This window comes from Spea bombifrons, chromosome 5 (genome assembly GCF_027358695.1).
Source record: "Spea bombifrons isolate aSpeBom1 chromosome 5, aSpeBom1.2.pri, whole genome shotgun sequence".
In the NCBI taxonomy this organism is placed as follows: domain Eukaryota; kingdom Metazoa; phylum Chordata; class Amphibia; order Anura; family Pelobatidae; genus Spea; species Spea bombifrons.
In genome coordinates this window covers 5,956,867-5,972,078 of record NC_071091.1, presented here as the reverse complement: position 1 = coordinate 5,972,078, position 15,212 = coordinate 5,956,867, and the positions used below count along the sequence as shown (strand labels likewise).

Genomic DNA, 15,212 nt, shown 5'->3' with positions numbered 1-15,212 from the left:
TCCAAATCACTGCCAAATCGAAATCACTGGGGTGTATATTTGTAATTAACGGGTGGAAAATGAATAAATACTCCGCCTTTTATAACAAATAACCAGATGAACATTTTTTAACAATGGTCCTGTACCTCTCCTGCAAGCGATAAGTAACAGAAAGCCGGTCACTCTCTGCGGGATCCAAATCCCCGCATCTACAGGTGCAACCAATAAGCCACCTTAAAGGTGCTGTTCCACTGCTTTCCTAAATACTTAAATTATTATGGACTCCTCTTGTATACATATACCCTGTCTGGCCCTGGACGGTGACCAAGCTATTGAGAGGGTGGCCCTGCCTCCCACTCCACCCACTTCTGGATCAGCCCTGCCCCTCCTCAACTCTTGCCACACCCATCAACACAAATGTCCCAATGTGGACACCTGAAATGTTGGGGGTAAACTTCTAGGGCACCGCACTGCACATTCCTGTATTTATAGGGCAGATGCTGCATGGATCAGTACTAAATCCTTCTTTTTTTGTTTCAAGAACACAAAGTATTCTGTCTAATGATCACTTTGCGACTACCAGGAACTCGAAATATATTCCCGGTTTGGCTCAGGCCTTCAATGGTTTCCAGGAAAGCGTCTTTCTATAATGACTTCTATTTTGGTTCTTTTACTATGAAATAAATCTCCCGGCTATAATATCCGCAGCCTGTCTCTAAAGCGGAAGGAGCTCTTTATATTCTGTGATTCACTTTGACTCAATGTTTAAAGTCGGTAAACTGTGCCCTCTGCTGGCGGAACTCGGCGAAGCTTCTGATTTCGGAATTATGATACAATGTCGCATCACGCAATTAAAAAAACCCAGCAAATGGTTTAAAGTACGTAATCTCATTGATTCACCTATGCATTATACAGGGCCCCTTTAGATAGGCCGCACAAAGGCTGACACATAGGTAGACCAGAAGTGGATTCTAAACAGCCATTTGACTATAATGCCCATCATCTCCTGTTTCTCTATAACTACCATCATCCTAAGCCATCGCTGAACTCGGAGTCAGACTGAGGGCAATACAGATATTAACGCGTTTTAATCTTTTGAAGTTTATGGTGTTAATAATCCCCCCAGCGAGTCTGTTTCATTAATATTTTAGTTCCTTTCCCTTTGAAGATGTTGAATTTTTTGAAATTCTCAAAAACACACACATTCCTTTAATGATCATTTGTGATCTAAAGCGGAAACTAAATCAAAAAGCCCATGTAACCATACAGATGTCAGGAATAATATACGGATCCCTTTCATCAATTATTCCCTGCTTTCCTCAAACTTACCTACCAATTAGTTTCATTGTCATTAAACAGCCTCAGATACCCCAAGTCACTCATCAATATTGCAGGACTGCATTACATGCTGCGATGACCTTTTGACCTTTTTACCCACCCTTTCCAAGGACCGACAGGCAGCCTTCAAAAAGCTCACCTCCCAGAGATAACCGTCCTTGTGTGAGGGGGCGTGTCCTTCTAGGAACAAGATGGAGCCGTACACGTAAGGTTATTCCAAAATAGTTAAATAAACATATATTTTAGAATAGCCATTAACTTGACAACACCATATATTTACAAAAATTTTAAAAAAAAAACATAAAAACTTTTTATAACATTTTATTTCCATATAAAACATTTCCATATCTATCTATTACTAGCAAAAATAAACAAGGTAAAGAAAAAAGAAAATGATAACTTTTCAGAAATGTGTGATTTCGCTCGCTGTCATGAGATATATTGGAATGTAAAATCTATCTTTGGGACTTTACAGAGGTATATACAGAACGTATATATATATATATATATATATATATACACACACACATGTTTATGTAAAGGTTAAGGAGTCTGTCTCTGTCAATCAAGGGTTTTCATTACAAAATTAGGTCGAAAAAGTATTTTTTTTAAGTAATTAACTCTTTATACAAAGCATGGCAGTTTCTGGTCAGGCTTTTCACGATTGCCCCTGTTTCTCTGTAGTGTTGGTAATGTATTGGGGTAATTAAATAGCACATTATGTGCTGACTGGGGGCAGCCATTATCAACCAGAGGCCTTAATCACTTATACTCTTCATTATTCTACATCTGTCTCCAGTAATGGGGTTTGATGCACATTTGCATTTAATATCTGCTTCATACAGAAATTGGTTTTCATCACAAACATGCTGTCGCTGTTATCATTGTAGTCTGCTTGTCATTAAATAATTATAACAAATCTACACACGCATGCATTAGCTGATTATCTCTCTGGTGTGATAAATGGTATATATATATATATATATATATATATATATATATACTGCAGTATATAAACTAGACAACAGTTCTAGCATAATATAATGTTTTCAGGCAGCTGCATACTAGTTCTCGCTCTGTTATCTGACCCCAATCTACTGGACAAACACCTTGACTACTTATCATATTGTCTTGAGGTAAATAATAGAATGGCTCGTGTTAACCACCCTGTCGGACTCTCTGACTAATGAAAGTCTATGGAGGCACAGACTTCATTAGCATTGCCATAAAGCATCAGCTTGGTGTGGGCAGGAAAATCACCCAAAATATCACATGATTGACAACAATGGCGCCTCCAGATCTGCAGATAAAGGGAGTTTATTGAGACAACCAATAACTCAAAACCAAGTTTTTGTTATTGATAACCTACAGTACTGTATGTAGCGCTGACTGTATGCTCAATGACAAAAATGTGTTTTCTTCTATGGGCTGTCAAAATTCATACAGGGCAAGAAGAGAAAAACCTGGATGGAAATGATGCCAAGCGCCCTCCTGTGGCCAAATGAGGGACTGCATTCAAAACGTGTGGAGTAATAGAAATTCTGCCCCCTTCACAAGCCTGCTGCTGGTTATGAATGATGTGCAGTTCACTGTATAAATAATATAAATAGTTTAAAAACAATAATAAAACTAATATACACAATACTCTCACTGACTAACACATGTCTATCTGCTCATTGCCTGGAATTTTTTAAGCCAGATATTGGCCTCAGGCCTGATTTGCTTTAATAAATCCCACGTTCTGTGATGTAGCCCTGAGGGTTATCATAACAGAGGAAATATTCCACTATAAGGTAGTGCGGGCAGAATTATAATGTAAATTATGGTGAATCTCCCATTTCATTAAAGAGACACCACAGCCATCATATACCCTTTAATGCATATATTAACTGAGCGGCCCCTATCCATTTTCAAGTGGTCCTTCTGACAAAAGGATAGGGGAATTCTGCAGAATCCTCTCATATGCTTTTGACCCTTTTCTGCAGGAATTCTGGGGGGTCTAAGGGTCTAAGGGCTGCCTTTAAATGCAGTATTATCACCGTAGTAGTAGCCACAAAAAGTAGTAGCCACAATTTTCCTAAAAAGCCCCACTCCCAACCACATCGCCTTAAAAATCTGCCCCACGTTAGGCCGGTTAAAACAGTAGAAGGCAGGTAATCTTTCCAGAATTATTTGACAAACATTTGATATAAAACAACAAATATTTATCCCAACTGGATCCTGCGTGCCAAAAGCAACAGCAAACAATTTGCACCATCATTTGGGGCCAATCTTCCCAGAGGAGCAGACATTCGGAATAAAGAATGCCTTACAAACCACAGAAAAGAGACAAAAGGGTCTACCAAGTAAATGACATCAGGAGGGGGCAGATACTTGCCATTTATCCTAATCCCTTTTAGCTGGGTGAAAATTCCAACGTGTAAAGGCTGGAAAAACTGCCTAAGGTCAAAAAAAGCAATTTCCACAGAAAGGCTAAAACGCCATAAAAAACGCCAAAACGCAGGAAAACGCAGGTAAATGCAGCGGCAGTTTTCTTGGCGTTTTTCCTGGCGTTTTTCATCAAGAAAGAAACGCAGGACAAAAACCCAAGTGGAAACCTAGCCTAAAGGAACAGCCGTGAAGAATTTCAATGTTAATATAAATGGGAAAAAATAAGGATATTCTTAAATAAAAAGATAAAATAATTTTTATTAAAATATAGAAAAATATAATAGTGTGAAAATAATAATAAATTGCATGTTTAGTGATACGTGACTACGAAAGAAAAATTATTAAAAACACGTCTGAGATTTTAACCGCTCTGTGGCGGAGATTTAAGCAAATAGCGTAGCCTGTAATCCTAAACAGGGTATATAGATACATGTCCTCTGCAGAAAAATAGTTCCAGATAAGTAGGGGTTAAACTGGGTAACCCTCCAATAAGGAGTGAATAGGTATAGCTGTAATGCCTGCAGCGTCAGCCTAGCGTTATGTCCAGGGGGTGGTGCTAGGGGTCCAGGGGGCCTAGCGCTATATCCAGGGAGTGATGCTAGGGGTCCGGGGGGGCTAGCGCTATGTCCAGGGAGTGGTGCTAGGGGTCCGGGGGGGCCTAGCGCTATTTCAAGGAGGTTGGTTCTAGGGGTCTGGGGGGCCTAGCGCTATATCCAGGGAGTGATGCTAAGGGTCCGGGGGGCCTAGCGCTATGTCCAGGGAGTGATGCTAGGGGTCCGGGGGGCCTAGCGGTATGTCCGACGGGAAGCCGATGGTAGGGGCCCGGATGGCAGCCCTGGTCATGATTGAGAACATTTGCCAAGATGGGACCCCCGCCTCTGCATCCTTTACAGACAAGCAGCTCCCAATTCTGGCTTTGCCCACCCAGAAGAGCCATCAGTTCTGATAATCAGCTCCAGGATATAAATCCAGTTGGCGGGAATGGCTTGGTTAATTCGGGACTATTGGAAGCTATGGATTACAAAAGTTGCAGTTTCAGGGGTTTCATACCCTTGAAAAGATAATGAAGATCCTGACGTAACGCCGGCGGATAATCGTTCCTGCAGACAGTGGAAATACTCCAGTAACCATGTGCCGCCCGGCCTGATTCCCTCCGTAACGCGGTTCGTGTCCTTGCGCGTTCCTCCTAACTATTTATAGGTCAGATGGAAGCCTAGAGGCTATTACAATTCAATTTAATCTTCCGTGGCAATCGCTTTACAGAAAGGACTTAGTGACAGGTGTTGGGTAAGTGGCCACGGAATGAATCAAAAGATCAAAGGCTCATGCAACATTCATGAAACGAATCAAATATTAACCGACACGGACAGAAGACCCCGCGGGGGAAATTGTATAAAACAATAAAATAATAATAATAAAAAAAAATGATAAGAAATTCTCATTCGATAGAAAAGAGCCCATTATTTATATATGTACACGTTTCCATGTTCTACGGCCACGGTGACATGTCGCGCATGGAACGTCTGCAATGTGACACTCGCCTCGTTGCATTAAACAGCAAGCGTGGACCAGAAGCCCCCAAAACCCTGAATGGCAGCGCAGACGGATGTGAAATTCCCCTACGACGAAATGCATGAGCGGCTAAATAGGATTCTTAATGTCTACGTTCCATTAAAGAACATCCATACATCTATATTCACGAGCTGTGTGACCTCATTATAGATATTTTATGACTCATCCCAGAGGAACCGACGCACGAGTTTTGAGCAATAAATAGCTATATGGTTTTGATTCAGTTCTTTGCATTTTAATTTGTGTGTTTGTTCCAGATATTGTTTTTTTGGCCACGTACGTCACCAAACATGCGCATTAATGACATTTCTGTCCGATATCTCTTTGCGTGAGTATTTGGGAGTCCCCGTTTTATGCCGATTGATTCATGGGGTTTCAGGACAGGAAAATGATTTGGTAATTGTGATCGGGCCAAATTCTCCAAACCACCCTCGCCGCTTGCCGAGCCATAGGGGGTCCCGATAAATTCATTTATTTTTGGGAAATGCTGGGAAGGCCACGGTTCCCTTCTAAAGAGCCGTATATTAAAAGAGCAGTTGCTTTTGAGTAATAAACATCAGGAGGGTTGTGCGAGCACCAGCGCCTGGACTCTCTCAAGAAAACATTTGTTTAAAACTTTACTTTTTATACAAGGTTTGCTCGGTTTAGTGAATCAGGCCCTGACGGGGTTAAGAGTCCCGCACTTCCATGATGTGGCGCCCCTGCTCCATATCGATTCTGATTTCGGAGCTTCTGTGGCACTTTCAGAATCGTTCAAAGCCATGCGATTCCATACGAAGCATTTCATCGTCTGATAATGGACATCAGTGACAGGCTCGCTAAATGATGGTGCTGATTTAGGTTGTGGTTAATAATTCCCTGGGTGATTACTGAGCCTAATACGATTCGTTAAAGGTCTTTAACACTTTAAGTGGTTGACAGGCGAGCTCCTCCACTCAAAGGGTTAAATACCGGCCCCAATACTTAGCAAACTCTCTAATTCACTTAATTACCGTAAACAGGTCCAGTTTTATTTTTGTATTTTTAGAAAAAAAATTGAATACTTTGTATTGTCACAGACCTGACATGTGCGGAGCAAGCCATGATGTAAAACACTCCCTCCCCCTCTCTCTCTCTCCCTCCCCCTCTCTCCCTCCCCTCTCTTCCTCCCTCTCTCTCCCCCCCTCTCTCTCTCCCCCCTCTCTCTCCCTCCCTCTCTCTCCCCCCTCTCTCTCCCCCCTCTCTCTCCCTCCCTCTCTCTCCCCCCTCTCTCTCTCCCTCCCTCTCTCTCCCCCCTCTCTCTCTCCCTCCCTCTCTCTCCCCCCTTTCTTTCTCTCCCTCTCCCTCTCTTTCTCTCTCTCTCTCTCTTTCTCTCTCTCTGTTTGATTATTTACAACAATTGAAATACTGGGATTTACGTGCTTTAAAGTGATTGCACCATTAAGGAGTTAATTTCACGAATGTTGCAATCACTTATGTCAAATCATTCCTCTTTTATTTTGAACTTTACTTTTAATGAGAGACGTTACTTCTCCCGCTGTGAAGTTCTCCACCATGTAGGGGCTCCTCCCTTCCGCCTCAACAGCGTTTAGCAAAGGATTTTAAATGCTATAATCATCAGAGAAATTAATAAAATGCACAAGGTTACAGACAATCGCAAGAAACCCCTTACTCAGCTCGTCCTGCCAGTCGCTGGCAAATATCGAGCTTATTCATCAAAACGACACTCCCCGAGAAACTGGAGAATAAAGAAAAGCGATATTTGATGGGATAATAATTCTGAAGCCGGCGCGTGGAAATGTTTGTGTCCACATAGCATTCCGACGTTATCAATCTTTTACTGACGCACCAAGTTGGGGCTTATGCCTGAGAGAGGGACAAACCCTTTCCGCTGATCAGAGTATTAAGTGTAGTTACAGTAGAGTGTGTTTTATTTATTTACGGAGAGGGTGGTGGATAAGTGGAACAGCTTCCGAGCAGAAGTGGTAACAGAGTATAGGAATTTAATCATGCATGGGATAGACATAGGGCTAAGACAAGGCCAAGGACTAGTTAAGGGTTAAGTCTTTAGAGCAGGCAACGGGCAACTAGATGGGCCGAGTGGGTCTGATCTGCTGGCAGGTCCTGTTTCTATGGATGGTTTGGTAATTAACCCAACTTTAATTCACATTTTCTGTTTTAAAATCCAGTTTGGCCACATTTTTAACCCCAAATACACACCACGAACAGTTAATTAGATCAGGCAATTAGCCCACGTAATCATGTGAGAGCATAACATTACGGGCTGCCCCGGTATAATATACAGTTACGTCTGTGAGATTTTCAGACTATGGGCTGGCGAGGCTTTTATCTTTTTGATTAAATAATCTTTCCATCTGCTGCCGGTAACGTTTTTCTCCGATCAGTTTATATGCGGAACGTGCCATACAGAGTGCCGCCCGCGGCCAAGGTCACAGACCACAAGGACACGTTTTGAACCGATTTGGCATGACTGTCCTCAATCCGGGCGATGATGCAAATAACCCATGCGCAGCCCCGTGGATCAGGCTCTGTGAATATCTGAGCGAGGCTGATATCATATGCAGCATATATATTATATTTATTTATTAAACAGAACTTACTAGCCAGCAGACCCAGCAATTCAGGCGGCATTGTTAGAGGTGCTGTTAGGACGCGGCTTTATTGACACTTTTTATGTGGCTTCGTGGCCAGGTAATTATGGTTTTACCTAAAAGCAAAATATATCTTACTTCCAACATTTCATTTCTAAACCATATTGTGACGTTTAAAGGAGAATTCCCACAGAAAAATATTCTTCCCCCAGCGCTGTATACAGTAATATAACCCCCAGCGCTGTATACAGTAATATAACCCCCAGCGCTGTATACAGTAATAACCCCCCAGCGCTGTATACAGTGATATAACCCCCAGCTCTGTATACAGTAATATAACCCCCTGCGCTGTATACAGTAATATAACCCCCAGCGCTGTATCCAGTAATATAACCCCCAGCTCTGTATACAGTAATATAACCCCCAGCTCTGTATACAGTAATATAACCCCCAGCACTGTATACAGTAATATAACCCCCAGCGCTGTATACAGTAATAACCCCCAGCGCTGTATACAGTAATATAACCCCCAGTGCTGTATACAGTTATATACCCCCCCAGCGCTGTATACAGTAATATAACCCCCAGCGCTGTATACAGTTATATACCCCCCCAGCGCTGTATACAGTTATATACCCCCCCAGCGCTGTATACAGTAATATAACCCCCAGCGCTGTATACAGTAATATAACCCCCAGCGCTGTATACAGTAATAACCCCAGCGCTGTATACAGTAATATAACCCCCCAGCGCTGTATACAGTAATAACCCCAGCGCTGTATACAGTAATATAACCCCCAGCGCTGTATACAGTAATATAACCCCCAGCGCTGTATACAGTAATATAACCCCCAGCGCTGTATACAGTAATAACCCCCAGCGCTGTATACAGTAATATAACCCCCAGCACTGTATACAGTAATAACCCCCAGCGCTGTATACAGTAATATAACCCCCAGTAATACTAAGTGAGTTGTATTAAAACTAGAACTATTTTAAAAAATGAAACATCAAAATATTTTTCAAAACACATTTTTAATCTGATACTGGTTAAACATATTTGTGGCAGTTCCATAGTGTAGAGCGCAGTAATACCCACCGAGCATTGTGAGCTCCAACAGAAAGTGGGCATCAGGGGAGGAAATAGGGACACTGGGATTTAAAGTCCAAAGAGGGGCTGCCCCTCAGAAGGTGAGATCAGTTGGAGATACTTGTACTTAGGTGAGAGAATGCATTAAACCGTAACAATGTATTGTCTGATATCACAAAGTCACGACAACCCAACAATGGCCAGTCAGGAGCAAACACTGGCACTCGGGTGACCACATCAGCCGTGTCTTCCAGGACCCATATAATATTTGACATATTACTGACCAGCCCAGATAAAGTGCTGCCCTGCAGTATGGAGGATGTATAACGGACTAATTGGCCCCCTTCCATGAGTCCACACATCCCCCATACTGCAGGGCAGCATTTTATCAGGGGTGGTCAGTAATAAGTAAAATATTATATGTGTCTTGGAAGACATGGCCGACGTGGTCACCCCAGTTGGCACGGTTTGGCTGTTTTTGCAGAATGTCCAGACAGTCAGCACTCCGTCATAATACTGAAGTGTGATTGAGAGACTGGAGAAAAGTGACTGATTGTAATGATTCCTTAAAATAAAACGGCTGGGACGACAAAAAAAAAGGCAATTCAACAGCAATCTAGAACCAGCTGCGTGCGATTCAATTCAAACCATCTTGGAAGTTGTCTAAAAAACTGCAAGTTTGACTAAAACTAATGTGAGCTCCGCCACTCCTGGAGAAGTCATCAGACATGACTCCTGTCGCTTGTAATGAGCAAATTAAAGGAACAAGCCGGATAAATGGTCACGCTACTGTCATTGACAAAAAGTGCCAGAAACCACAGAGAAGTGCCGTCAACCTCTGGAAAAGGCCGGTGCAAATAAAATATCAAGGTCATTTATTTAGGAAAAGTAAAGCTGCACATACCCTGTAAAGCTTACTGTTTGTAGGATTTCCTGCAGGTTAAAGAAAATTATTACCAGGCAACACTGTGACACTTCGCCCAAAATCAATTCAATGGACACGTTTTTATTGACTGCTTTAAATGATTAATATCATTCTTTTATTTATTTGTGAATCCTCGACTGTAAAGGTGGAATTAGAAAGACGCCGTCCGTCTCCTCCAGGTTTATGATCTAAGTGGTTACAGAAGGCTTGAGGAGGTATTTAAGTTTACGACCTACTTCTTGCCGTTGTCTCCGCTGAGCACTACAATATGATCTCATATCCCAGCATTTCTCGGAAGAAGGCATCAGGTAAATAAGTATCCTACCCCCTAACCATCCTTAATGGAACAGTCCCAATTTTCGGGCTGTCCCACTAAACTGCCCCACCTTTGCCTCACTGGCCCAACCAGCTGTGAACTAAACTGAGGTTTTAGCAACACAGACCCCAAAAAACAAGCTCCAGCTTTGTGAAGCTCTGAAGTTGTGAAGATATGATGTCATATCATAGCATTCTCCTTCGATGCATCACAAAGTGGTAAATACAAGGTCCTGCCTCCAATGCCACTCACCTCTAACCACCCCACCTGCCTACCTACGCCTCTCAACGGGGATATCCCACCTGAAATGCTGGGGCAAATAAAGTAAGGGGCCTGTGATGGACCTTCATCGTGAAACTGGGACGGCTACAAGAGAGATCTCCAAAAATAGTCTATTGAGCACTGGGCAACGTGTCTCTGGTTCGGTGGCAGAGGGGCTTTTATCCCTTCGCCTGTTCCCTAGACCTATGGCTTGTTGGCCTAGGCCAGCATACGCCACTGAGGAGGGTTACATTGTTCTAGAATGAAAGCTATAGAGGAAACATATAGGGCTAGTATTTCTGGTCCAGGTTTTAAGTTGAGCTGAAGTCAGGTCATTTAATTTAACCTGCTATATCAGATTGGGTTAAAAGTGTGTAATAAGAGTAAAAAGAGCAAGACCCTTTCAAACAGCTAAAGAAATGTCATAGAATAGATCGCTACCGTTTTAAATACCCAACCATTGTTCAAGCAAGGTTTTTTCTCATGAAAGCAGACGAGAGATCACAGACTTAAGACTGCCAGCTCCGTTATTAAAAAGTGTAATTATTTATTTCAAAGAGCGTTTCCTGGCTAATTGGATAAAGCTGAGCTGCGAATGCGTCGGAAGACGTAAATGCTCTTAAATTTCTTGTCGCCAAAAAATAATTTGCACGGCAAATCTACTTTTCTCCGTTTGCTTCTGAGGCCTGCATTATCAAACGAAGATTCCCAAGACATCTGTTTGTACCGACAAACTATAAATACGCTCCAGGCTAAATGAGAAAGAAAAAAAAATATGTAGCCATTAATAAAGAATACCGGATCTTCCCTTTATCACAGTGACCCCTACAGCGAAGAGAGAAGAAGAGCCAAACAATTGGATCTAAGTTATCACCGACCTCGGGGAATCCACTTTGAGGGGTACTCTTAATCGAAGGTAAATATTATTATAGAATTGTTTTGATTCTTTTTGAGCTGGCGGGGAAAATGTCTAAAAAAAAATATATAAAATCCATTAATTAAATTCACCTAAACCCAAAATATTATAAAAACAGTCTTTTTCCCCATAATGACAAAAACATTTAATTGAAAAAAATAAAAGAAGTTGACTTGTATTTAATAACAGGAAGAGTTTTATAGGGTTTAGGATTAGATGTCTTAAAACTTCTTATTATCTGCTTATACAAACACACGTACGCGCACACACACGCACACAGACACGCACACACACATTTTTATTCTTTTCGGCAAATAAAGACCATAACCCGTTTGTAAAATAACAGTTTCTCTATACAAACTGTATTTACTTCTAACCAAACGAGACAATACCCAGATTCCATGTTTCTCATTTATACAGAATGCATAATATTTTTCCACTTCTTGAAGTCAGAATCATTTGTCATCTGGAGACGACCGTCATGTGCTAGCTGCAGTACGAAAACAAATCCGCACTACAAATGTGTTATTATTTTCCTTAACCTCATCCCCGCTGGATTTGGTTCTCACGGCATGTTACCGCAGGCCTTCCAACCAGGAGTAACGAGGTTAATTGTGACTTCTAGGTGTCTATCCTTCATCGCCGGCCCTAAACAGGGTGAGTCTTGGATGAGTCATTGGTTTCTACGGCAATATGCAAATAACTCTTTGAAATGTCTAACACATCCACGAGGTAAGGCACATCGGGATTAGTTAGCATTGAATATATTAAAATAATTGATTTTCTAAAAATTCCTTTTGCAGATCCGAATCAGAGCCTGCGAAAAGTTTCTCCCCAACCGCCCCCCGCCCCCACTCCTCTCCCATCAAAGTGTTTCATCAATAAAGAATGGCAATTATTTCCTGGCAATGCAGAGGTTAAACGCCAAAGTTACATCATGATCATCCCCCATCAGCTCATAATCGATGAAGTTCACATTAAAAGATGCAATGAGCCAGATGCACGAAAATGCCAGCAATTTGGAACATGACTTCCAGAAACCCCCGAAGCGCTGAATTAATCATTTACAAATCGCTATCGATGGCATTTAGGAAAGGGGTAGGGGGGGTTTGGACCACTGGGGGTGCCAGACACACAGATCATGAGAAGGAACACAGACAACACTTCGGAAAAAGGGGAAGGGAGCTGTGATTGTTATATGGTTGGGATAATAAGAAGGCGTCTTACATCTTCCTCTTCACAGTCGATCCGGGGCTGGTACTGATAACCGGCTCGGACTTCTTGCAGTGGGCGTGAGGTCTTCACGGCATTGTCTTCTTCAGCGCTCTGACCACCCAAGAGATGACTTGCTTCAGGTGGATTAGGAAAGGACCTGGACGTGTTTATTTTCCCGGTGAGTCTCTGATAGAGCGAAGCCATGGATCAGTCGTTACAGCCAACAAGTAAATCAAGAAGATGGTCTTGTCGCCTCTTTTTTTTATTGGCAATCAGCTCAAAGTGAAGGTTGGAAAAAAAAAATAGCATTAAAGAGGCAAATAAACAGGCCCCATAAATGTTACACCAGTAAGAAAGATAAAAAAATATGTATTTCTATAAAACGATCCAACATAGACCTTTTATGATGGCAACTAGCATTTAATGGCAAGCAGACCACTTGGCGTGGATCTTTCCAATCACTCCTCAGCCTGGGGCATCCGATCAGTTGGCTGTAGAGGCTTCGTGCCAACAGTCCATAGAGGCAGAGAGTGAGAGGACTCTCAAAGAGTCAACACAAATTCAAAGCACGTTGCCGTTTCCCTTCTCCCTTTGTGTATACGGGAAGAGGGAGGAGGGGGAGGCTTCGCGAGTATTTTCCGGCTAGATTTTCACTAATCTCGAAGAGCAACAGCCACCTGATTGAAATGAAGCCGTGGAGTGCAGGAGAGAGGAGGACGGCGAGGAGGGAGCGAGGCTGAGAGACAGGAGGAGATGGGTGGGAGAGAGGCGTTCCTGAGAGCCCTTGCAGAAGAGATACGTGGCCAGCCGCTCTCCGTGGTGCTGAAATGGATTTGCTTCTCCTCGCTGCATGCCGAGCGCTGGTTAATATCTCCCGCCTGGCCGGGGAGGAAGAAACATACAAACATGTTGGGAACAATGTGACAGCAGCTGTATTTACTTTAACCTTTTACGCTACGGCTTAGGCTGCCTTTTTTTTGTTTTCTCTTTTGTCATTTTTTTAAAAAAAAAATAATAAATATATTTAAAGGATATATACATATTTAAAATGTTGGTTTCAGAGAGATGTGATGTATCGTGGAAAAAGTAACCTTTTTTGTATCTATTAAGTAATAAATTGCATTATTTCACTACTGAGCCTTTGCAACTTGTGAAACACTTCCATCCCGTACTGAAAGGGTTAAGACTCATGACTTAATAATGCCACGTTCCCCTATGGAGTCAGTTTGAAGACATGAGGACCGGGGATCCAAAGGTTAAAAAGCTATCAATATATTCTATGTTCTGTGTTATAAATGTAAAGGTCTCTCCCCTTCATCTTCTATGCGGACAGTGACCAATGAAGACCCGGAGCAGCTGTTTATACGATGGCCCATCTATAAATTTAAATGAAACAAAGTTTATTACTAGTATCACATTAAGAATAAGATTTCAAAAATATATTGCACTGATTTATTTTTTTAAAGTTCTAGTTTTACATAATATGCTTTCATATCAGCCTTACAGAATACAGACTTCATTAGCATCGCCATAAAGCATCAGCTCAGTGTGGTGTTTGAGCCGGGAAAGTCACCCAAAATATCACATGACTGACAGCAACGGCGGCTCCAGGTCTGCAGATAAAGGGAGTTTATTGGGACAAAATGAGATAAAAACCAAGTTTTAGTCACCGTCCGACGTTACTGTATACAGCGCTGGGGGGGTATATTACTGTATACAGCGCTGGGGGGGTTATATTACTGTATACAGCGCTGGGGGGTTATTACTGTATACAGCGCTGCGGGTTATATTACTGTATACAGCGCTGGGGGTATATAACTGTATACAGTGCTGGGGGGTTATATTACTGTATACAGCGCTGGGGGTTATATTACTGTATACAGCGCTGGGGGTTATATTACTGTATACAACGCTGGGGATTATATTACTGTATACAGCACTGGGGGGGTTATATTACTGTATACAGCGCTGGGGATTATATTACTGTATACAGCGCTGGGGGGGTTATATTACTGTATACAGCGCTGGGGGTTATATTACTGTATACAGCACTGGGGGTTATATTACTGTATACAGCGCTGGGGGTTATATTACTGTATACAGCACTGGGGGTTATATTACTGTATACAGCTCTGGGGGTTATATTACTGTATACAGTGCTGGGGGGTTATATTACTGTATACAGCGCTGGGGGTTATATTACTGTATACAGCGCTGGGGGTTATATTACTGTATACAGCGCTGGGGGTTATATTACTGTATACAGCGCTGGGGGTTATATTACTGTATACAGCGCTGGGGGTTATATTACTGTATACAGCACTGGGGGTTATATTACTGTATACAGCGCTGGGGGTTATATTACTGTATACAGCACTGGGGGTTATGCTGAAGGAGACATTTTTTTTCCATAGGACTTTTCATTTAACTCAGGGAATAATATCATTGGGGTTATAAATAATATTTTTGGGGTTATGCTGTGTTGGACTTGACCTCATACATGTTAATATGACGACAATTTCTCCAAAATAAAAATATTTTGAGAGTTAAGTATAAAAAGATTGTGCAGAAAAGTTTTA

At 42.1% G+C, this 15,212-nt stretch overlaps 1 protein-coding gene across 2 annotated transcripts in view; it reads right to left on the bottom strand.

The window, feature by feature from the left end:
* DPP6 (dipeptidyl peptidase like 6) overlaps positions 1–15,212 on the bottom strand; it is a 464,354-nt gene that overhangs the window by 359,404 nt on the left and 89,738 nt on the right. Inside the window, exon 1 of one of the 2 annotated variants that reach the window (XM_053466557.1) lies at positions 12,646–13,482. The exons of the other annotated variant lie outside the window; for it this stretch is intronic. Within the exon in view, the coding sequence (XP_053322532.1) occupies positions 12,646–12,837 (192 nt within the window). The 5' untranslated portion in view covers positions 12,838–13,482. Of the gene's footprint in view, positions 1–12,645; positions 13,483–15,212 lie in introns of those variants that run through there. 2 annotated transcript variants of the gene reach the window in all.